The sequence below is a fragment of the Nerophis lumbriciformis genome, linkage group LG08 (assembly GCF_033978685.3).
Source record: "Nerophis lumbriciformis linkage group LG08, RoL_Nlum_v2.1, whole genome shotgun sequence".
In the NCBI taxonomy this organism is placed as follows: Eukaryota; Metazoa; Chordata; class Actinopteri; order Syngnathiformes; family Syngnathidae; genus Nerophis; species Nerophis lumbriciformis.
This window is the reverse complement of record NC_084555.2, coordinates 22595953-22620273: the sequence shown is the minus strand read 5'-3', so window position 1 is coordinate 22620273 and position 24321 is coordinate 22595953. Positions and strand designations below refer to the sequence as shown.

Here is a 24321-nt window from a genome sequence, read left to right as displayed (position 1 = left end):
GGTTATCAATCCGGTGATAGGACCCGGCCACTGACTTTGACAAGATAAAATAAATAAAGCATTGACACGGGCCAAATGGGACAAGCTTTTATAAAGAAATCTTTAAATAATTACTCAAATGTGTCCTCAATTAAATCATATGGTAATGAAATCATGAAATAATGAAATCATACAAATAATTAAATCAATAATTTTAGATATAACAAACTATTGTTTAAAAAAGGGGTGTCAAATTTATTTCAGCTCAGGGGCCACATGGAGGAAAATCGATTTTCAAGTGGGCCGGACTGGTAAAATCATGGCATAATGACTTAAAAATAAAGACAATTTCATATTGTTTTCTTTGTTTAAACCAATCACATTCTGAAAACTTACAAATCATGTTTTTTTTTTTTACACTAACGTGTTGCGGTTAATTTTTCATTCATCCAATCATTTTCTACCGCTTGTCCCTTTTGGGGTCGCGGGGCGCTGAAAGTATTCTATTTTTATTTGTCATTTATCATCATTTCTAAATAAATGATGTGACAATGTTCATCAGTCAAATGGGTGGAATTGAGTCTGGCAGAGTTTTAAAATGCTCCCATTGGTGTTAATTTTAATCAATCAGAAGATGAAAGGAATAATAACATCAAAATAATGTAATTTACTCATTTTCTCCAACTGATGTACTTACATGTTGTGGTTTATTCTGTTCATATGTAGCATAATCTACAACAAAATGTGTGAATTTGGACTCATTTCATTAATCATACATGAAGTCAGAAGGGGGCACATGTTAATTCAGCATATTTATGTGCTCTGAAGTCATGTGAACTCTGGCAGGAGGGGCCACATCCAGTGGACACAGCAGTTTCTTTCATTCAAAATGTTCTACCGTATTTTTCGTACTACAAGTTGCTCCGGAGTATAAGTCGCACCGGCCGAAAATGCATAATAAAGAAGGAAAAAACATAAGTCGCACTGGAGTATAAGTCGCATTTTTTGGAGAAATTTATTTGATAAAACCCAACACCAAGAATAGACATTTGAAAGGCAATTTAAAATAAATAAAAAATAGTGAACAACAGGCTGAATAAGTGTACGTTATATGAGGCATAAATAACCAACTGAGAACGTGCCTGGTATGTTAATGTAACATATTATGGTAAGAATCATTCAAATAACTATAACATATAGAACATGCTATACGTTTACCAAACAATCTGTCACTCCTAATCGCTAAATCCGATGAAATCTTATACGTCTAGTCTCTTACGTGAATGAGCTAAATAATATTATTTGATATTTTACGGTAATTTGTTAATAATTTCACACATAAGTCGCTCCTGATTATAAGTCGCACCCCCGGCCAAACTGTGAAAAAACTGCGACTTATAGTCCGAAAAATACGGTACTTATTTTTATACTTAGCAAACTCATCTTGCGGGCCAGATAAAACCTGTTTGGAGCCATACGTTTTTGACACCCCTGGTTTAAAGTAATTTAAAAATTCAATGTAATTTCACATTTAATTATGGGCTGTCAAAGTTAACGCGTTAAATATAATTTTCAATAGCGGCACTAATCGCGGCGGGCCGTAGTGGGGAACTTGGTTGCAGTATCACTTGCTACTGATGAGCCACAAGCGAGCATAAATGAACAAAAGAAAGGCAACCTTATGGAAATATCATGTTCAAAGCCATGGCAAGTTGTTCTCCGGACAAGAAAGGACTATTTTTCGCCGTGAGAAGAGGCGACATCCCTTCAGCAAACTCCTGCTTACTTTTGAGTTACGGTAACTATGACCACACTGCGATTAATTGCGTTAAAACAATTTAATCGTCTGACAAACCTGCATCAAATACATTCATGACATTTATTTAATGGCACATTTAAGTAATTACCTAAATATTTAATTATTCCATTGTGTTTCATTTGGCCTTCCTTATTTGAGTAGTTCATTATGTGTATGATCACATTTTGAGTTTAAACATTTAACATAATAAGTTTTTTTTTTGAGTGTTAGAGCAAGCAAATGGCACAGAGTTGATAGAATGGCCCATGTGTAAAAAATTCCAATAGGTCATTAAAGCTCACTCAGTCAAAACTCCTCTTGTCCAATTAAACGTAAATACTTCAATTTCAATACAAGCTTCTTGAATAAAGTTCTAGCTGTTAGGAAAGGTTACCTGTGGGCGGCATCCAGACACAATAATCAGGGTCGTCTTGAGGGTACTGGCCTGAGAGCTGCACTGGCGGCTATGTGAACAGACACACACGCACGCACACCACAAAGAGTTAGTATACAGTATGTAACATGAGCTCATTGAGTGTAAGAAGTGCCACCTACCATCACTTTCTTTCTCTTTCTCAGACTAGGCTCCTCATCACCCTTGGCTCTGGATTCTGTAAAGTTTTACAGAAATGTCAGGGTAGGCTCAAAACGTCATAATTACTAAGGACTCACCAGCAGCTGGTGGGTTAGAACTGGGTTTTGTGTTCTGAGGCGTCGGCGGGTCAGCGTCCACACATGGCTTAGCTGTCCTCTTTTTGGGACTTGGCTCTGATTAAAGAAGAAAAAAAAGATACATCAGGAGGAGATTTTTTTTATGACTGTTTACACGTATCAGTCTATGTGTACATACAGTACTATAGAGCAGTGGTCCCCAACCACCGGTCCGGGGACCACTTGCCGTGACGCATTTACTACCGGGCCGCACAGAAACATTATTTAATTTACAAACCAATGCATTTTTTCCAACTTGACTTTCACCTGTCCCACTAAACACACCAATATGCTTGTTTATAGATGTATATTACAACTCCTGATAGGAAGTCACAATTTGTTATAGTCCATTCATGCACATTAATGTACATATATTAATGTGCCAGATTATAGCCAAAGGCTAAATTCCATCTGAAGGGTCATTGTATATAGCAAGGGTTCTTAACCTGTTTGACCTCAGGACCCAACTTTTCCACTACAAAGGGACCCGGGGACCACTCCAATATTAACACTGAATTAGTAATCTTACTCTGGATTTTGATAATATTCAATAAAATAAAATATCTAACCTACTTACAGTTTACTACCTTGTAAAATTATATAAAAGGATGTGGAAATCCCAAAGATTATTAATCTAACAAATACATGTTAGGTTTAGGTCAGGCTTATTAGAAAAAAATAAATTAACATACAATATGTATTATGTTTTGCTAAAATCGTAACTAAACTGTCAATAAAATTAAAGTACAAATGAAAATACAGCTTCACCACTTTAGTCATAATTTTTGCGCTTAACACATTTCTCAATGACATTAGTGCCAGACTTCTTCTGTGTTTTTTATATTGTCATTACTGCCACAAGTGGTAGAAAAGTGTATTACAACTAAGTACCGCTGCGGCCTATGCGGACCACAGCTGAAAAAACAGATATATTACATTCTAGGCGGCGCTCACAGCCCAACAGCTCTTTGGTTAAGAAACACTGGGGACCATCTCCTCGCAAGGAAACACACCCAGGGCTCCCACTACGTCAGCGTTATGATGAGTTGATTTTTCATGCTAATTGTTTGGCTGTTTTTATCTGACACACGTGGAAAGCCGGTCGTGAGAATAATGCATACATTAAACCGGTAACCTGGTGGAAAAAAGGTTGGGGACCTCTGCTTTCGAGAATCTACTGCCACATAGTGGCATAAGTAAGTCATGAAGCACTACACCATCCATTGTCTATACCACTGTACTCATTAGTACGATTGAAAAAACCCCAAAAACAAACATACTAACCACAAAATTTTACATTAAAAAACCCCTGCATATTTCTTTAAAAATAACAACCATAGGTGTCTATTAAGGTGAACGTGTAACTATATATATTTTTATAACAACTAACTACTAATTAATTATATTCTAATAATAATTACTAGGTCAATACTAAAAAGTTAAGTATTTTGTCCTCATGCAAACTGCAGCACTTTCACTTTAAACACCACTGCAAACTCCAAGGTGATATATTTAATGTCATTGTAAAATCAATAACATCTACCTTGTATATAATTGTTATTAATTAGGGCACAGTGTCTATTACACCACTTTCTCTGGAATCTGACCTTTTGGTGGCAATAATTCCTCTGCTTCCTGTCCTGAAGTCTCTTGGGATATGACGTTGGTCGACTCTTCAGGGTCAACAGTTTTTTCGGACACTGTATCTTTTTCCTCCTCCTCCTCCTCTTCCTCTCCTCCAGGGGGAAGTTCCTTCATGATGAAGAGTTCGGGAGGCAAGCTGGGCTGCTTAGGAGGCAACTTCTACACAAAACCGATGTAGAATTATTAGGTCAACATCAGATAACCAAAAGACTGAATTTCAAAATAAAGTACCGGTACACTAACCCCAAGTGTGCCAGTCTTCAGCTTAAACTTTCTTCCTCCCTTCATGGCACCAAAAAGGGGCAAGGCCTTCTTTGGTTTCTCGGATTCTGAGCCGCTCGAACTGTTAACAAAAAGGTAGGGGAAACAAATCATATTTGTTTGTTTGTCCATTTTTGTATTAGCGAGTAGGCTATTTTCCATTCAGGTTCATAGAGAATTACACTCTGTTTATGCTACAAATAACTCAAGCAGTGAAAGTAACCCTTCTCACATATCTGGGCCCAAATGTGAATAATTCAAAACTACATGAAACACTTACCTACAAAGTTTCAAGTATTTTTGCATAATTAAGGTTGCCTTAATGCATGGGCTTACCAGGGCTGAAGCCCAGGGGCCCCCACCCAATCAGCGGCCCCTGATTTTGACAGCAAAATGCAATGATTGGTGTTCATGGCTGTCAATCACAAACAGTTCTGCTTCGTGTAGCAATTGTGTGCTCTCTATCTCTCTCAACTGCATTGTTTTTTCCTACTGCTCAGAGCAGGGAGCGAACCCACGCCGCCGGTGTGAGAGGCGAGCGTCTTGACTACTGAGCTCAAACCTAAGTATGAGACACTAAAGTATTTTTGTTTTAAACATCAGAGACATAAATCAATGCTCAATATTGACTGGTTTGTAATCGGTTCAAATGTTTGACAAAAGATAGATAAAAATGACAACATAGGTTATTAAAAAGAGGGGGAACTGTTGTTGCAGCTGTAATGAATCAATAGGGATAGGCACCAAAAGCCAGTTCCATAATAGCACCTGTGCCATTGTAAGTGGTAGTACCCAGACTGAAAAAAAAACCCTTGGTGCTAAATGAATGCAGTCTCAGCAAACTGCCACAAATACTTGGCGATGATGATATTGTACAAGTAACATCTTGTTAGTAATGTAGCGTCCTGACAGAAACTCTTTTTAAACTTTATTGCCGACCTTAACACGTCAAAAACAGCCCTCGTAACATCGCAGTGCTAGGCTACATAGTAGCCAAGCAGCAACAACAACACAACACTTTCATTATGCATCAAGAACTGCTACAGCGAACAAGGTTGCATTTACGCACACTGGGAATTATGAGTATCAATATTACAAAAGTCAAATTGTGCACGTTCCCTATGTTCTCTGTTGCTGCAATAAATATGACAATTCATTGAGGATTTAATTTGTTATTATTGAATGTATTGCTTAGATATAATTTTATTTATAAAGTTGATGTATTTTAAAAACATTTTAATTGTATTTTATTGTGTAATTTGTACTGGTTCAGGCACCGTTTTTCAAGTACCAAATTGGTACTAGGGTATGTTAAAATGTAAATGATTTGCATTCAGGCAAATCCATGCATTTTATTGCGAGTGTTGATCCAAATAATAAACGTAATAAGGACAGGTACAAAAAAAAGAAACTAAAAAAACCAAGAATCACAATTCGGATTTGAATTGTTTGTTTCCAGCACATCATAGGCTGTAGGGCTGAACCTGTTGTTTTTTTTATAACTCAAGTTGCGCAGAAAATAATGTTCTACCAGCCAATCAATCAGTTATTACAGTCAGCAAGGTTAGATTATTTTTATATGTTACACCACAAAAAAGGGGTTGGCAGTGGGAAGGAGCCACATTTTACCTGGGGAGCAGTGAGGGCAGCTGTGTGGGCCGTGTGAGTTCCACCAGTTTGCGGAGCCGCTGGGCGTCTTTGCGCAGGTGTGCAACGTGTACGTGAAGCTTCCTGCGCTCCACGGCATCCATGGCTGCCTCGCTGCGCACAGCAGTCATGAACGCATCCAATGTGTCATCGTTGGAAGAGCTGGAGGCATCTGGTACGAAATAAGGAGGTGATCATGATGATTATGTAATCTAAACATGTACAGTTTATGTGACGATGACTCACCTTTTCCACCCGTGCCAAGCTTTTTCTGTGTCTCTGCCACCTCCTTCTCCACCTCAGACAGCTTGGCAATCTGGAGGAAAAATTATCATCAAACTGCATCCATCTTGAATTCATATCAAGATAGAAACACAAATTAAGTAGAGCCACTGAAGTCGGATGCTCCAAAAGTCATAGTTCAGCAGATTGATCTAGATCTAGATTGATCTGAACAAACTAGTCCGTTACTCTGTCTATCATTCCATGGAATTGCGTTGCCCAAACAGAATCCTATTCATTTTAACACAATAAAGAAGGTGGAAAAACTAATATTTAATTCAAGCAACTGATCACCAACTACAAAGATGGCGTCCGTGTGGCTCTTCTCTCCCCTCTCATTCTGCTCATCGCAGTCTTTAATAAAGTTAAAAAGTGATGTTAAATGTTCATTTATCAATTTAATTTATTATTGATGTATTTCACATTGTTTACTGCATGTAAAGTATAATTATTACCTAAAACAAAGTGTTTTGTGATCATATTTTTGAATGTCTCTGGAATGGATTTAGGTGGATTTGTATAATTTCTTATGGGGTAAATGTATTTATAAAAAATCGAATTCTGTCAATCATGTTTGAAATTAGGGATTTTTCGATTATGGATTTATGCTGCCGATTTTGATCATTCATGAGTGAGATCGGCCAAAACAATTACCGTACACATGTATTAACTGCAAATTTTCCGTTGTACTTATAGTAAGTGCTATTGATAGTTTAACAATATCACCACAATATTTAAACTAATTATGTATTATTTTTAATTACATACAATTGTTTGAGCAAAGCTGCGATGAGGTGGCGACTTGTCCAGGGTGTACCCCGTCTTCCGCCCGATTGTAGCTGAGATAGGCTCCAGCGCCCCCCGTGACCCCAAAGGGAATAAGCGGTAGAAAATGGATGGATGTTTGAGCAAAGCAAAGTCAATAGTACATAACTAAACTAAAGCTAAATCTACTACTCATTTAAATGCTTTGTTTTTTTCCCTCCAAGTCATCCTGTGTCCAGGGTATTATTCCCTGAGTTTGGAAACATTAACAAAAACAAAACAATTTGAAGAAAAAGAAAAATATCGACCTAATCACTCTATCATATACTGATACTATCCTCTGTATTGACACAACCAATTTATAGATGGATCCGCCCCCCTCCGACGTGATTTCTCATGATTTAACAGTTTTAATATTGTGTTCAACTTTGGCCACTATACTATGAATCTGTCATTATGCTTTGAGCCTTACCAATGATTCATAAGTCTCGGTTCGCTGTTGAATCTTTCCTGCTTTCTTCATTCTCTCTTGCCTCTTCTTCTCAACGGTGCCAGTCCGATCCAGGAAGGTGTCATCGTCGCTGTCGTAGTAATCTTCATCTTCCCAGTTCTTTTTCTTGCGCTTGCGGGAAACTGGATGCAAACACAACAAACTCTTGTTAAAATACTCAAAAAAATTTTAAGATGTTACCTGTTCTAAGAGCTGGGCCGCACCTGCTTCCTGGCGCAGCAATCCTCTAGCCTCAAGCATCCTGCAGGATTCAAGACAACACTGGACCATTGCTTCTTTCTTCTTGCCCGTGTGGGTCACCTCGGCAACAAGCTGTCGGCCCAGGGCGTCGTCCACTGGCAGCCTGACATGGAGACAGCAGCATGATCAAACTGCATCTACGCAACACATTTCTAGCAGAAATGAAGTCCAGTTTTCATCAGTTCAATTCAGTATGTAGTTTGGGTCTTGCATGTGAAGAGTGCGACCGACCCCTCTGTTGGGGAACAATTACGTTACAATGTTCAACATCTTTGCCAGGGGTGTCCCAATCCGATATTAGCAAAATAATTATCGGACTATATCCAGCACAACAATGTTCATACTTATTTTGAAATTTTGCCTATCGTTCACAATCCTAATGAGAGAATGGACTCATCAAAGCTGTCCTAAAATAAATAAATTCTAACTAAATTAATAAATAATAATAATAATACCAATGTTTCTTAAATAAACTGTCAATAAAATTAAAGTGCAAACGAAAATACGCGTTTGTTGACGGAAGTGGGAAGTCTGTTGCTGTGAGCAATAAAATCATTCCTGCAGGAAAGGAGTTCTAGTAATGCTTAAAATAACCAAAATACGGTAAATTCTGTACATATTATATTATGTATGTGTCTGTTACTACATTATATATATATATATATATATATATATATATATATATATATATATGTATATATATATACTTACAGCATGTTTATAAAACATTGATGGAGGGTTTTGAAGTAGTTTCAAAGGTCTTTGAAAGTTACAAACGTGGCTCCCATTAGCTGCAACGCTAGCCGCAACTTGTAAACGTTTTTTAACCTTTAGAATCCTAAAAAACTAAAAATGAAAAAGACGTGTTTTTGTCTCTCATAACGATTGTGAATGTTAAGCAAACAATAAAAAAAATGCAGTTCCCCTTTAAAATGTTCAGAGTCATTAAATGATCAAACTTGGATCACAACTGTCAACTCACAAAAACACAGGCTTGCGGTGTAACAATATCAATTATTATTTAAATTATTTCCTTAGTCCTATTTATCCTTTATTACATACAAAATGTATAAGTAAGTGAAATAACAAAACAAAAGCAAAAACTACAATTGGATCTTAAGTCTTGAGTGAGTAAAAAAAAAAAAAGACCACGATTTTGTGATAATAAAAAACATTGATCAAACTGCAATATCGATTATATACCGATACTATACTTGGCATTGGCCCTGTCGATATTTGAATCAATTCGCCCACCACTGTTTACATTCAAAAGCTCTACCTTAGCATGACTTCTTGTATCTTCCTAGAGTGTGTGGTGTAGCATGTTTAGTTATGTTCTGTCCTCTAGTACAGTGATAATAATACTTGTAAGAAACACAGTTTATTTTCTGCCATGGAGGCGAAGGTTAGTGATTTAGGAGGTGCACTGTTGAGGGATATTAGTCGCGAAAATGCTACATTGCATTGTTTTTTCACTTGTCCCTGTCAAATTTGCGGGACACAGCTAGAATGTGTCATTAACATGCATAATCACAACATGATGATAGGATTAAAATATGTTAGTCAAATTGATCTCGTCTATAATCGCGCAACCTTACTTTAATAGGTCACGGGTCTGGCAAGGGAAGTCCCATGACCCAGGTGCGGACTGAAGTCCAACATTTGGTGATGGCTGCTGTATAACAGGGCAGCACGGTGGAAGAAGGGATTAGTGCGTCTGCCTCACAATACGAGGGTCCTGGGTTCAATCTTGCGCTCTGGATCTTTCTGTGTGGAGTTTGCATGTTCTCCCCGTGACTGCGTGGGTTCCCTCCGGGTACTCCGGCTTCCTCCCACCTCCAAAGACATGCACCTGGGGATAGGTTGATTGGCAACACTAAATTGGCCCTAGTGTGTGAATGTGAGTGTGAATGTTGTCTCTCTATCTGTTTTGGCCCTGCGATGAGGTGGATACTTGTCCAGGGTGTACCCCGCCTTTCGCCCGATTGTAGCTGATATAGGCTCCAGCACCCCCCGCGACCCCTAAAGAGATAAGCGGTAGAAAATGGATGGATGGATGCTGTATAACAATAAGTCATTTCATTACCATTGCCTTTTAAGGCAACGGTACGATATTATTGTGATATACCTGTATGTCCAAAAAAGAAAAAAGAAACTTAAAAATGCCATTGTGTGTAAAATTAAGTGGCAAGAATGTTTAGAATAATTTATTTTCAGACCCGCCAAAGCAAAAAAGCCAGAAAAAAAACTACACATCAAGTTTTCATTTGATACTGTTATGCTTCACGGCACCATTGAGAAGATTTTGAAACCGTAACACAGCGGTATCTACAATATCGTTACACCCCTAATCGTTTCCCTTCCTGTTGGCGAAACAGCTTGTTTACTGGCCCCTTCTTTCGTGGAATAAGACAGTCTTTTAGGGAGACAAATCTCTTAAAAATGTAAATCTGAAAAAGCCTTTTGGACAAAAGTTGAAACGTCTTAAACAAGAAAAGTCCAATTGCCTTGATTCAACTTTTCTACACAAACAGTATGGTATCGTGCTATTCATCATTCATAACTGACACATCTATTGCCATCTTACATACACAGGTAGATTATGGTGGAAATACAAGCCAAGCAGTAGCTTGGAAAGCTTTATTAAACAATTAGCGGTAGTATGTCTACAAGGTCTTCAGGACACTTACTTTATTCTGCAGAGCCAGGTGCCATGATTTTGATCTTCATACTCAATCTCCAGCTCTTCCCCTAAGAAAAAAAAATGTATAGTGTATATTCAGGAGAAAAAACAACTGTCATCCTAATTTCTGTTGATTCAGGTATTTTACCTTCCCTGTCATAAAATCCCTGCAAAGCCTTCTTAGGGTCCTTTAAGTATGCAGCTTCCTGGTCTTCATGGAACTCGGTTGAGAAAGGGTTTTCCTCATTCTCATCTTCCTCTGGAACAGGCTCCTCAGCTGAGTGGATTTGGACGATACGTAGAGTTAATTCACATCTCTCACTACGACATTTCCATACTGTATATACAGTATATGTTAGATAAGAAGCTCACCCATTCCCCATGAACATCCAGATTCTTCACTCGACAGTTTCCTCTTGTCACCTTCGCCTTCAACTTTCTCCTCCCGCTCCTCTTCCTCAGATCCCTCTCCTACCATTCTCTTTTCAAGCTCAGCCTTCTGTTTCCTAGATTGCTCCCTCAGCTCTGTCACTGTTAGTTCAGACTCTTCTTCCTCGTCGAATTCTGGACCCTGAAAGAGCAGAGGAGAGGATTTCATCGAAAGCTGACATTATGTCAAAACAAAGCAGAAAAAAGGCAAAACCAATTATTTTGCTGCCTGAGGATATCATCATCTGTAACTGTTACACATGGATAGAATACAGACTTTTGATCAATTCCATATGCAGTGTCGGCACGTTGGCAAGTCAAATATCAAGAAAAAACACCGCAAAGCGAGAAAACAAAAAATAACTTCATAAAATAGTAGAGCTGCACACAAAAAATATTTTTACGTTCTGTGTTTTTAATTTGTGACTAGTAGTTGCTGCTACCTACCATATATTGCTTGCCCATACATCCATCCATCCATTTTCTACCGCTTATTCCCTTTGGGGTCGCGGGGGGCGCTGGAGCCTATCTCAGCTACAATCGGGCGGAAGGTTGCAATACTGTGATGTGCAATATATTTGAATGCGAGAGGGTGCGTGTGTGGGACAGTCTTTATAACTATTAGTATTAGAGATGTTCTGATCAAGCTTTTATGCTGCCGATTCCGATCATCCATGATTAAAAACTGTCCAATACAGACCACATGCTGTGGAGGGGGGCGTGGTCTGCGGGCCTGCCGTGGAGCAAAGTGTGTAAGAACCGGCCTCGAAACACAGCTGGCAGGTGATTGTATTACCCAGCTGGGGCTGATCATCCAATCACCTGCCATGCTTATTAGCAGCAGCCGGACCGAGACACAGTGGTTGGAGTTGGAGTTGCCGAGCAGGCGCGCACTGGACATTGAGAGACTGAAAAGTCACAGAGCGGAAACTGGAAAGTTGGGTGTGTTTTCCTAGCGTGTGTGCGCTGCCAAATAAAAAGACATTGCTAACACCAGACATCCGGGCTATTATGGAGGTTTGTCGTCATCAGGTGAACCCCACGGGAGGAAGACTTCCACACAAACATTAACTGAATTTTTTTCTATGTGTTCATGGTAGGGCTGGGCCGATAAAACGATATGAATATATTTCACGATAAACACGTAATCAATATCAATAAAAAATGTGTTCGATAAAACATTCGATACACCGGTACATATATATTGTTTTGGGTCGGAAGAAACCGGAAAGAATGAAGCAAGATTGGTTGCATAAACAATGGCACTCGCGGTCTGGTAACCTAGCAAAACAGGAAATGTTCAGTGAGCAGTGGGAGGGACACGCTAAACAGCCAAGCACATAACAGTATCAACTATCAAGTTTGATTGCACCATTTTGGTGTCGCACTGTTGGTTCTCTGCATGGAGTGAGAAGAGAAAGTACAAATTTGGCAGACAATAGAACTTTTAATACTATGTATGTGCAATGTATGTTGATGAAAATGTTAGTTGTGTCCCGCAAATTTGACAGCGATAAGGGAACAGCCGCGTCCTCAATGCACTGTAGCGTCGTCACTAGTGGCTAACATCCCTCCACAATGCAAAGCCGCTTTTAAGTCAGCAATCCTCTCCTCAATGGTGGAATAAAAAACTACGTTTTTCACATCTATTATTACTGGAGGATGAAGGATAGCGAAGCATGCAACACTACACACCGTAGGGGGATACAATATGCCAGTCTTTCTCAAATAGTGGGACGGGTGTTTATACTTTAAATAAGGATACTTTTTTTTAAAATTTCAGGCAAATTGGTGCACTTTAAAGTAGGGCTGGGCGATATATCGATATATCGCGGGTTTGTCTCTGTGTGATATAGAAAATGACTATATCGTGATATTCCAGTATACGTTCTCACGCAGTTGCTTTTAGTTGCGGGCATTACACTGCATGCGTTTCCCACTCTTTCTTGTCTATCCTTCTCACAGAGACTTAAAACAAGCGCACCTTCTTACATACGTTACGTGTGCAACATCACACGCTCCCGCAGAGCAGACGGGTAGCGACATGGTAACCTTAGCTGTGATGCTAACGGTGTGGTGTGGTGTGGGTGGTAATACAAGAGAAAGAAGGTGCGAATCTGGTAACAAATGGAGGAAGAATTAATTCCCAAGAAAAACAGCACGGGATCCATCGTCTGGCGGAGGTTTGGCTTCAAGCAGGAATATGTTGAACAATTATGTGGCAAAAGCGTTGCTACAAAAAGTAGCACCACTGCTAATGGAGCATCATTTGAAAAGTCACCCGCTAGAGAATGAAGAGTGCTTGAAACTCCGCATGTCAACATCTCCGGCTGGTGCCACACCAACAACATGCAGAGGCAACTATTTCCAGATCAACACATATGAAAAAAAAAAATCAACAACAGAAGGAGATAACATAGCGAAGGACATATACTATTCGATTTGCAGCTAATTTTTATGTGACACTTATTGAAATATCTTGTGTGACATCATGCACAAAAGTGCACTTTATTTGTTTTTAACTATTTTAGTGGCATTCTGTACAAAAAGTACACTTTAATTTAGTGTTGTTTTGATAAGTCATCTTGGTGACATCATTCACAAAAGTGCACTAATAGCTTGTTTTAAAATGTCTGACAATCTTGCACTTTCTGTTTTGGAAATGACATGAATGTTTGTGCCACTGCTTAATAACTGTTTAATAAATACAGTTTTGGTCAATTGACTTAGTTGTGATTTCCCTCTCTGCATGAAAGTTTAAAATAAGCATATGTTAATGCAGTATGAACAATAATGTTTTAATGTAGACACATAGAATCATCATACTGCTGTGATTATATGCATCAAGTGTTAATTCAAGGCTAAGGCAAAATATCAAGATATATATCGTGTATTGTGACATGGCCTAAAAATATAGAGATATTAATAAAAGGCCATTTCGCCCAGCCCTACTTTAAATCCTTTCTGTTACAGACTGAAACACAATCCTTATCTGGTGTCAGTACAGTATGTGGGCAATACAACAGTGATTAGGTCGACATTTTCTATTATCACAAAATTGTTTTAAGGCCTTGTTCACACTGCAGGTCAATTCTGATTTTTTTGTCCATATGCGACCTGCATCTGATTTTTTCATGTTTGTGTGGACAGTGCAATTCCGAATTTTTCGTATCCGACCCAGCCCTCTTTTGTATGTGGAAATAAGTCGAATATAAATGCAATGCGTCTTCAATGTGAACGCTCCTGCATTCAGGTCGCATTCATCCGACCAGAACGTCGCTAAAACGCGACAATTATTTGCCAGAATAGACGGTTACAAAATAAATAGTTGGCAACAGAGAAGAAAACAGGTGAAAATAATATGTTTTAGGAACTCACGTGAAAGTTCCACCACTCTAGTCTACGACTGCTCGCCCACATAGACGCTCTTCAAACAGACATCTAAGCGGGCGGTATAGCTCGGTTGGTAGAGCGGCCGTGCCAGCAACTTGAGGGTTGCAGGTTCGATCCCTGCTTCCGCCATCCTAGTCACTGCTGTTGTGTCCTTGGGCAAGACACTTTACCCACCTGCTCCCAGTGCCACCCACACTGGTTTAAATGTAACTTAGATATTGGGTTTCACTATGTAAAGCGCTTTGAGTCACTAGAGAAAAGCGCTATATAAATATAATTCACTTCACGTCACTAAGCAAATAATTCCGTAAAACTGCAAGAGCCAAAATACTTGTCCTCTTCCTCCTTAACCTTCTATGCGCAACAATTTGGTTCAGAAAATGTTGACTTTGATTGCACAAAATCCTTGGAATTACCGTGAATGCGCAAGTACTTGGACCAACTAGAAAGATTTTACTTTCTTAAAGACTGCAACGCCATGACGTCATGTCTGCATGCGTGTCAGATTGTACTCACAGTAGAAATGGCATTTTTTTGGTAATGTGAACGGCTGTCCAATTCGAATTTGACAAAAAAAAATCCGAAGTGGATATTCTGGCCCTGCAGTGTGAACGGAGCACTATTGGACGCTTTTGTAGACGCTAACTTAAAAGTAGGTATTAATCTTCTCAAGCTCACAGCAGTGCTGCTGTACATAGGCGCCGATCTACATTTCTGGCAGTGACGCTACTTTTCTGAGGCTATGTCTACACTAAGCCGGATAACCCCTTAAATGAATAATTATTTAGCCTAAGCTTTGTTTCAGCCACACTAAACTATTGTTTAAGGTGCCCCTCCTCGGACAATTTTTTACACGGGTAAGTGCGCCGTGTATTTCTTGAATCTCCGTCTCTGAGCTCTGTATGGACTCATTGATCGTTTACAAACTGAGTTTGGAGAGGGAGTGACGCCAGAAAGACCGCGCCCCACACAGAAAGTGACATTAGAAAGAACGCGCCACAGCCAGCTTCAAAATAAAACGGTTTCGTAACTCGGAGGTAACCACTGGAAATATGGAGGCGAGTCATCCAGTCATGCCCGTGTTTCTCCTTCCGTCTGTACAGACGCTTGTGGAAATCACACTTGAATACCTTAAGAGAAAGCGATTGCAGCTATTTCGGATACAACACTTCTCAGACGGTAAAATAACTTTCAAATGTTGAGGTCAGCTGTGATTCTACTTACCGAAAAACTTTGTGCATTTGTCAAAAAAGAGTCAACGAGAATGCGGGCTCCCGTGGATGTGATAAAAAAGGTTGCGTGTGCTTTGTATTACCTGGTCGTCGAGGGAAGACTACGGAAAACTGTGAATGCATTTGGACTGGCAAAGCAGACTGCATCAGTTATTGTCCGCCATGTATGTCGCCGACTCAACGTCTAGGTCCAGAGTATATCAAGTCACCAAAAACAAATGGCCAATGGAGGTGAAGGCAAAAGAGTGAGGAGTGTCCTGACCTGACATCTAGATTCCGAGATTGATTGTTGTAAAATGTTCTTTGTCACATTGTATACTTTCACATGTCCAATAAAGATTTAATTAATTTATGATGGCTCAGGTGTGATTCACTACAATAGGGCCCCACAGCACACTGGATTGCAGTTAACTGAAATACGACAACACTGGATATTGTTCAGATAAGTTAAATTTAAGAACTTGCACACAAAGCAACACTGGAGGTGACTATGACGTGCGCATTTTCCGCGCATGCGTATTAGGTCGCGTTGCGCCGGCGGACGGGGGGAGAGGGTCTTAAACATCCATTGTGTGTGTGTGGACAAGGATGTTAGGTGGTATTTACCCTGGATAACCTTAGCCGGCTTAGTGTAGAGGCCTAGGCCACCTACTCAGTGGCCTAGTGGTTAGAGTGTCCGCCCTGAGATCGGTAGGTTGTGAGTTCAAACCCCGGCCGAGTCATACCAAAGACTATAAAAATGAGACCCATTACCTCCCTGCTTGGCACTCAGCATCAAGGGTTGGAATTGGGGGTTAAATCACCAAAAAATTATTCCCAGGCGCGGCATCGCTGCAGCCCACTGCTCCCCTCACCTCCCAGGGGGTGATCAAGGGGATGGGTCAAATGCAGAGGACAAATTTCACCACACCTTGTGTGTGTGTGACAATCATTGGTACTTTAACTTTAACTTAGCATGCACGGTTTTTGCTTGGTGGTGAGAAAGAATTTGCCATCAATCCCACGTGGGTGCTCGGCATTGTCCCCACGCCTATGCTGCTGTATAAATATTTCATGGTCAGTTATGCAAATTAGTGGCAGCAACCCACTGCCACAAATAGATTGCAGTCCTGACTGACACTGCTATGATAATATATATAATCAGATGTTCTCCTATTCTAAATAAATTGCTAATGGTAGTCGACAGAACTAAAAAAAAAATCGCACCCAAAGTTAAACTAAAAACAAACCTAAAAAAAAGTAGTTATCTATCAGAAAGAGAGTCAGACTATTTACCTGGAGGATGAAAAGTCTTGTGCTGCCTCCAAACTTGAGGACATGTCCAACACGGAGTCTGATGTACGTCTTAGGAGGAATCTTATTCTTGTTGACGACAGTACCGTGCGTGCTGCTGAGGTCGTGGACGTAGAAGCCGGGTTCCTCACCCACACATCCCGTCTCGCCGGGCTGCTGGCGGTATTGAATGACAGCATGGTACCTGGAGATAGAAGGATGCTCCAGAGAGACGTCGCACACCGGTAAACGTCCAACCACAAAGTAACTTTTCAGCGTGAGGGGCACCCGGTCTACTATGGTGCCGTTTTTTAGAATTTCAAGAGCATACGCGTCGTCTGGTGGCGGGCCGGCCCACTGCGGCTCTGCGTACGGCACGGGAGGGATGTTGCCAGCAGGCGGTACCTGGCATGTTTTCTGTTTAGCTTCTGCTTTCACCTTCACCGGAGAAAGGTCTCCATGTTTATCGGTGTTTATATTATCTTGTGGCGTTGTGTTATCACCCGCTGATAACTCACAATTAGGGTTAACAACTGGAGCGTCGCCGAGTTCTTCCTTGGTTCTTGTCTCAGCTTCTGGTTTGGATGGAGAAGCAGCGTTTAGACTGCGTTTGCGAGCAAGAGAAGGCACCGCGAAGAACGCTGGTTTTTTAAAGGGGGCCGCTGTTTCTTGGTCGTCGGTGGGTATTTCTTTCTTTTCGGGTTGCTCGTCGTGATTAATGGAGGAAATGCCGTCTATTTCCACCGCGTTGGTCTCTTTTTCATCCATGTTTGACGAACTCATGTCTTTCTGCTGCGTGGCGGCCATGTTTGTTTGGTGCGACTGCCAATTGTGCCCGGGTTTTGTCTCTTGATACAAAACATACAAAGCATTTAAATAACAAAAATATTTCATCAAAACTATTACAAGCATTATCATTGGATTAAATTAAGGGTATTTTTCAGAATATTTTTTTTCTTTAGTTCTTGCGGAAGCAAATGTATTTTTATATATCACCGGAAAAAGCAAAATAGTTACTTCCGGTGAAACATTAATTTGAAAAAACGAAGCTCATTTGTCCTGACCTCAACAAACCTTTTTTATGGAAAACGTGAGTTACTATTCTGTTTTTCCACAGTAGTAAGCATGCTTTCTGTCAATTTAATATTCATGTACGTAATCTAGTCGTGCGCCGCAAAGCAGTAAACATGTTTTGCCTTTCTAAAGCTTGTGTCGACCGCAAAACGTTGTTTTTCATCAATTGTAAATTGCATGAATCAAACAATTAAATACTACCATATATAGTTGATCGTTATTTTAAGTAGCCACAATTGTTGATCGTATTAAGTGTGTGAGACAACTAAACAGGGAACGTTAGCCGAATGTAGCCGATTAACACAAAGTGAAGACGTTTCTTTTAATGGACATGTTTACAGTGTACTGTAACTTAAATTGGCTGATGACTCCCTTTAGAAATCATATGTAAACATGTGTTGATGTGCAGATTCATATTATTGTTTCATTCTGTGATTGTCAACAACACACACATTCTAAAAAGTGCACCGGACGTGTCCAAAATAAGAAGTGAAGTGAATGATATTTATATAGCACTTTTTCTCTAGTGACTCAAAGCGCTTTACATAGTGAAACCCAATATCTAAGTTACATTTAAACTTGTCCAGGGTGTACCCCGCCTTCCGCCCGATTGTAGCTGAGATAGGGTCCAGCGCCCCCCGCGACCCCAAAGGGAATAAGCGGTAGAAAATGGATGGATGTTGTGGGTGGAACTGGGAGCAGGTGGGTAAAGTGTCTTGCCCAAGGACACAACGGCAGTGACTAAGATGGCGGAAGCGGGGATCGAACCTGGAACCCTCAAGTTGCTGGCACGGCCACTCTACCAACTGAGCTATACCGCCCCAGATTAAATACAGAAGAGTTCTTCTGTATTTAAATATTTAATATCAAAATGTTGGAATTGTTATATTTACAGCTATTTTGGCAACTTTTAACATGTTTGTCTCTTATTTGTGTCCATTTTCTCAGTGTGTCGACTGAACACCAACTTTGATCAACATCGCATCCTCTCATCATGATGCGCTACTGGGGTGAGATCCCTGGGCCCGCAGGGGCTCCTCCCAGTCGGAGCTCCTTCGATTTGCTCCAGCGTGAGTTTCGATCGGTGGAGATGCAGGATCCTCCCCTACATCAGCCGTCAGCCCAGCGGCCGCGCCCTACCACGATGCTGGACATCCCGTCGGAGCCTTGCAGTCTCACCATTCACACGGTGCAACTGTGCCAGCACGTCCGCCGCCTTCGTGCACTTTTGGCGACTGCCCAGGGTCAGAGCGTGGCGTCCTCCGAGGCTGGCGGAAAGCCCGAGGATGTTGAAACACATCTGCCCTTGCAGCCTCCCACCCCGCCTGCCATGCCTGATGACTTGCTGCCGCTTGACAGCAAAGCTCCCTGGCAGCCCTTCCAGCTCCGCCACAGTGACCCTGAAAGTGACTTCTATAAGTAAGCATTTTTTAATTTGTCTTTCTATGTGGTCTTATCACTTTGTTTCTCATCGGGTTCTCCAATATCAGGGGTAAAGGTGAGCCAGTCACAGAGCTGAGTTGGCCGTCCTGCAGACAGCTCCTCTATCAGTCAGTGGCCACCATTTTGGCCCACGCCGGCTTTGAGACAGCCCATGAGAGTGTGCTTGAAACTCTGACCGACATAGTTCATGAGCACTATCTGCGCCTAACCCGCCTCCTGCGGGTAGCAGTGGACAGGGAGGCGCGGCTGGGGGCCAGCCCCTTCCCGGACGTGATGGAGCAGGTATTCCACGAGGTGGGCATCGGCAGTGTGCTGGCCCTGCAACGCTTCTGGCAAGTGCGCATCAAGGATTATCACAGCTACATGTTTAAGGTGAGGGAATAATGCAGCACTGTAATTTGTAGGATTATATCAACTTGTCATGGGTTCTGACAAATATTGTAAATGCAAATTACAAACCATTCAGCTTGGCAATTAAAGTTTTTTTTCCAGGTTGTAGGGGGCCTATTCTCCCTTGCGTTTAAGTGGAAAAAGTTGTGCAATTGCGCGGATTTTCGGCGCTGGGCAGTCTTTGCCTGCATGCCTTCATCCAAGATGTGTACATTGGGTGGCTCAAAACTGAAATGTGGGCGTTCCCAGTCAAACCAGGGCTTGAATGTATTCTCCCATCCCAAGGGGAACTGCACTTTTTTAAAAAGTGTTGCCTATCATTTACTATCCCTATGTAAGACAGGCACACATGTTTATCTTTCTTTTTTTTTTTAAAGCATTCTTACTCGTAAATAAGCGTGAGCAAAAGTCAGCTAACAATGGAGGTAATGGGATTCAAAACATCATTGCATATATCGCGCCTAAAAATCCCTCGAGAAAATAATCCAAAAACTGCCAACAATAGTCATTTTACATCCATCCATCCATCCATTTTCTACCGCTTATCCCTTTCGGGGTGGCGGGGGGTGTTGGAGCCATGTTGTGATCTAAATATTTTACCAAGTATTAGCGATCTAGTTATTATAAGCCTTAATGTTAAAGTACTACTTTTAGCAGTGCCGTGATCACAGAGAGCTAACTCGTTTATGTAGTTAATGACATACAAACGGGAGATGAGAGTCTTATTTTATGAAGCCACTTTGTTTTGTGTCTAAAAGCCACATCACCATTTTTAACTGGTGTGCATCAATACCAACATTTTATGAAGTCAGTAAAAGTCCATGGCAATCTGTAAGTTTATTTATTTATTTATTCTATATTAACGTAACTGCTCCTCACTTCCAAATTTAGCACAACATTAATTGTCCGGTGAGGAATTAATCAATATTAATTATTACATTTCTGTGAAGTGTGAATACATCACACCATGGTCACTTATTGGTGTTTTAATTCTGAAAGGGACAATCAATTATGTGGTGTTATAGACAATCAAGGTTTATTTTGAATATTCCATCCATCCATCCATCCATCTTCTTCCGCTTATCCGAGGTCGGGTCGCGGGGGCAGCAGCCTAAGCAGGGAAGCCCAGACTTCCCTCTCCCCAGCCACTTCGTCCAGCTCTTCCCGTGGGACCCCGAGGCGTTCCCAGGCCAGCCGGGGGACATAGTCTTCCCAACGTGTCCTGGGTCTTCCCCGCGGCCTCCTACCGGTCGGACGTGCCCTAAACACCTCCCTAGGGAGGCGCTCGGGTGGCATCCTGACCAGATGCCCGAACCACCTCATCTGGCTCCTCTCGATGTGGAGGAGCAGCGGCTTTACTTTGAGCTCCCCCCGGATGGCAGAGCTTCTCACCCTATCTCTAAGGGAGAGCCCCGCCACCCGGCGGAGGAAACTCATTTCGGCCGCTTGTACCCGTGATCTTGTCCTTTCGGTCATAACCCAAAGCTCATGACCATAGGTGAGGATGGGAACGTAGATCGACCGGTAAATTGAGAGCTTTGCCTTCCGGCTCAGCTCCTTCTTCACCACAACGGATCGATACAGCGTCCGCATTACTGAAGACGCCGCACCGATCCGCCTGTCGATCTCACGATCCACTCTTCCCTCACTCGTGAACAAGACTCCGCGGTACTTGAACTCCTCCACTTGGGGCAAGATCTCCTCCCCAACCCGGAGATGGCACTCCACCCTTTTCCGGGCGAGAACCATGGACTCGGACTTGGAGGTGCTGATTCTCATCCCAGTCGCTTCACACTCGGCTGCGAACCGATCCAGCGAGAGCTGAAGATCCTGTCCAGATGAAGCCATCAGGACCACATCATCTGCAAAAAGCAGAGACCTAATCCTGCAGCCACCAAACCAGATCCCCTCAACGCCTTGACTGCGCCTAGCAATTCTGTCCATAAAAGTTATGAACAGAATCGGTGACAAAGGGCAGCCTTGGCGGAGTCCAACCCTCACTGGAAACGTGTCCGACTTACTGCCGGCAATGCGGACCAAGCTCTGGCACTGAGCATACAGGGAGCGGAGTGCCACAATCAGACAGTCCGATACCCCATACTCCCTGAGCACTCTCCACAGGACTTCCCGAGGGACACGGTCGAATGCCTTCTCCAAGTCCACAAAACACATGTAGACTGGTTGGGCAAACTCCCATGCACCCTCAAGGACCCTGCCGAGAGTATAGAGCTGGTCCACAGTTCCACGACCAGGACGAAAACCACACTGTTCCTCCTGAATCCGAGGTTCGACTATCCGGCGTAGCCTCCTCTCCAGTACACCCGAATAGACCTTACCGGGAAGGCTGAGGAGTGTGATCCCACGATAGTTAGAACACACCCTCCGGTTCCCCTTCTTAAAGAGAGGAACCACCACCCCGGTCTGCCAATTCAGAGGTACCGCCCCCGATGTCCACGCGATGCTGCAGAGTCTTGTCAACCAAGACAGCCCCACAGCATCCAGAGCCTTAAGGAAATCCGGGCGGATCTCATCCACCCCCGGGGCCTTGCCACCGAGGAGCTTTTTAACTACCTCAGCAACCTCAGCCCCAGAAATAGGAGAGCCCACCACAGATTCCCCAGGCACTGCTTCCTCATAGGAAGACGTGTTGGTGGGATTGAGGAGGTCTTCGAAGTATTCCCTCCACCGATCCACAACATCCGCAGTCGAGGTCAGCAGAACACCATCCTCGCCATACACGGTGTTGATAGTGCACTGCTTCCCTTTCCTGAGGCCGCGGATGGTGGTCCAGAATTGCTTCGAAGCCGTCCGGAAGTCGTTTTCCATGGCTTCCCCGAACTCCCCCCTTGTCCGAGTTTTTGCCTCTGCGACCGCTGAAGCCGCACACCGCTTGGCCTGTCGGTACCTGTCCGCTGCCTCAGGAGTCCTATGAGCCAAAATAACCTGATAGGACTCCTTCTTCAGCTTGACGGCATCCCTCACCGCCGGTGTCCACCAACGGGTTCTAGGATTACCGCCACGACAGGCACCAACTACCTTGCGGCCACAGCTCCAATCAGCCGCCTCGACAATAGAGGCGCGGAACATGGTCCATTCGGACTCAATGTCCAGTACCTCCCTCGTGACATGTTCAAAGTTCTTCCGGAGGTGGGAATTGAAACTCTCTCTGACAGGAGACTCTGCCAGACGTTCCCAGCAAACCCTCACAATGCGTTTGGGCCTGCCAGGTCTGTCCGGCATCCTCCCCCACCATCGCAGCCAACTCACCACCAGGTGGTGATCGGTAGAAAGCTCCGCCCCTCTCTTTACCCGAGTGTCCAAGACATGAGGCCGCAAATCCGATGACACAACTACAAAGTCGATCATGGAACTGCGGCCTAGGGTGTCCTGGTGCCAAGTGCACATATGGACACCCTTATGCTTGAACATTGTGTTCGTTATGGACAATCTGTGACGGGCACAAAAGTCCAATAACAAAACACCGCTCGGGTTCAGATCCGGGCAGCCATTCTTCCCAATCACGCCTCTCCAGGTTTCACTGTCGCTGCCAACATGAGCATTGAAGTCCCCCAGTAGAACGAGGGAATCACCCGGGGGAGCACTCTCAAGTACTCCCTCGAGTGAATCCATTTTATCCATTTAATTTTGAATATTAGTGATTTAATATTCTGTATTATGTCATTCCAGGTCAGTAATGATCTGTCAGAAGAATATGAAAGGCTGGTGAATCCAGAGAAGGCTCTGGAGGACTCCAAGCCCCCCAGGATAAAGGAGGAACCCATGAGTGACATTTCCTTCCCAGTTAGTGAGGAGCCCGAAGCCGACCTAGCCTCTGGGGACCAGACTTTGCCAATGGGGGTTCTTGGGGCTCACGGTGAAAGGCTGTCCTCAGGCCTGGATGGCGACCATTCGCCTCACACCTCAGGTAAGCCTGTTTTTTGTTCATGTATGCAATGAGGATTTATGAATACACAGTATATTGGATGAAGCTTCTGTATAATAAAACATTTCAGGGGTGAGACATGCGCATAGAAGCAGCATCCATGTGCAATTTTAATTTTAATACCATTAACATTTCTTCGTCCTTCTTTAAAGGTGGAGGTGTGGCCAACAACTCCCCCTTGTGGCCACATGTAAAGGTGGAGCCACAGGATGGTGACGACGGCCAGAGCACTGCTGCGCATCATCACCACCACCATCATCCCCATCACCACCACCTGGGTGGCGATGTGTTTGAAGAGGGGGGGCCCATGTCCACCATGAGCGAGTCGGTAGGCGCCATGGCACCCTCTCCCGCTGGCTCAGCATCAGACGGCACTTACGCCTCACATTCGCCAGACTCCCTGATGAGCACCTCGCCCGTCTTTAATCACAGACCCAAGAAGCGAGCAAGGAAAATGTGATGTTGCGGTGGGTGTCGGAGGGAAATAGCAAAAAATGACTGCGGACATTAAATTAAACCATTAATTTAATATCAGTAAGGTATTACTTTAACAATAATATTATTGTTGTAATATTATTATTTTTGCAAAACAGCTTATAGTTATAATAAAATGATGAAAACATT

General features: G+C 42.5%; 2 protein-coding genes across 3 annotated transcripts in view; one reads left to right on the top strand and one right to left on the bottom strand.

The window, feature by feature from the left end:
* slc4a1ap (solute carrier family 4 member 1 adaptor protein) overlaps window positions 1–17660 on the bottom strand; it is a 21881-nt gene extending 4221 nt beyond the window's left edge. The window contains exons 1-13 of the mRNA XM_061968463.1: window positions 16851–17660; window positions 10894–11092; window positions 10670–10798; window positions 10529–10589; window positions 7802–7941; window positions 7560–7720; window positions 6287–6356; window positions 6023–6212; window positions 4376–4475; window positions 4096–4291; window positions 2450–2545; window positions 2333–2388; window positions 2172–2241 (exon numbers count right to left, since the gene is read on the bottom strand). Of these exons, the coding sequence (XP_061824447.1) occupies window positions 2172–2241; window positions 2333–2388; window positions 2450–2545; window positions 4096–4291; window positions 4376–4475; window positions 6023–6212; window positions 6287–6356; window positions 7560–7720; window positions 7802–7941; window positions 10529–10589; window positions 10670–10798; window positions 10894–11092; window positions 16851–17654 (2272 nt within the window). The 5' untranslated portion in view covers window positions 17655–17660. The remainder of the gene's footprint in view (window positions 1–2171; window positions 2242–2332; window positions 2389–2449; window positions 2546–4095; window positions 4292–4375; window positions 4476–6022; window positions 6213–6286; window positions 6357–7559; window positions 7721–7801; window positions 7942–10528; window positions 10590–10669; window positions 10799–10893; window positions 11093–16850) is intronic.
* supt7l (SPT7 like, STAGA complex subunit gamma) lies at window positions 17378–24321 on the top strand. 2 transcript variants are annotated; one of them, XM_061968464.2, is made up of 5 exons: window positions 17378–17526; window positions 18870–19340; window positions 19412–19736; window positions 23442–23679; window positions 23850–24321. In XM_061968464.2, the coding sequence occupies exons 2-5, from the start codon at window positions 18916–18918 to the stop codon at window positions 24155–24157; spliced, it is 1296 nt and encodes a 431-aa protein (XP_061824448.1). In that variant the 5' UTR covers window positions 17378–17526; window positions 18870–18915; the 3' UTR covers window positions 24158–24321. The 2 variants fall into 2 exon arrangements, with proteins under 2 accessions (XP_061824448.1, XP_061824449.1); XM_061968465.1 differs by lacking the exon at window positions 17378–17526 and adding an exon at window positions 17799–17937.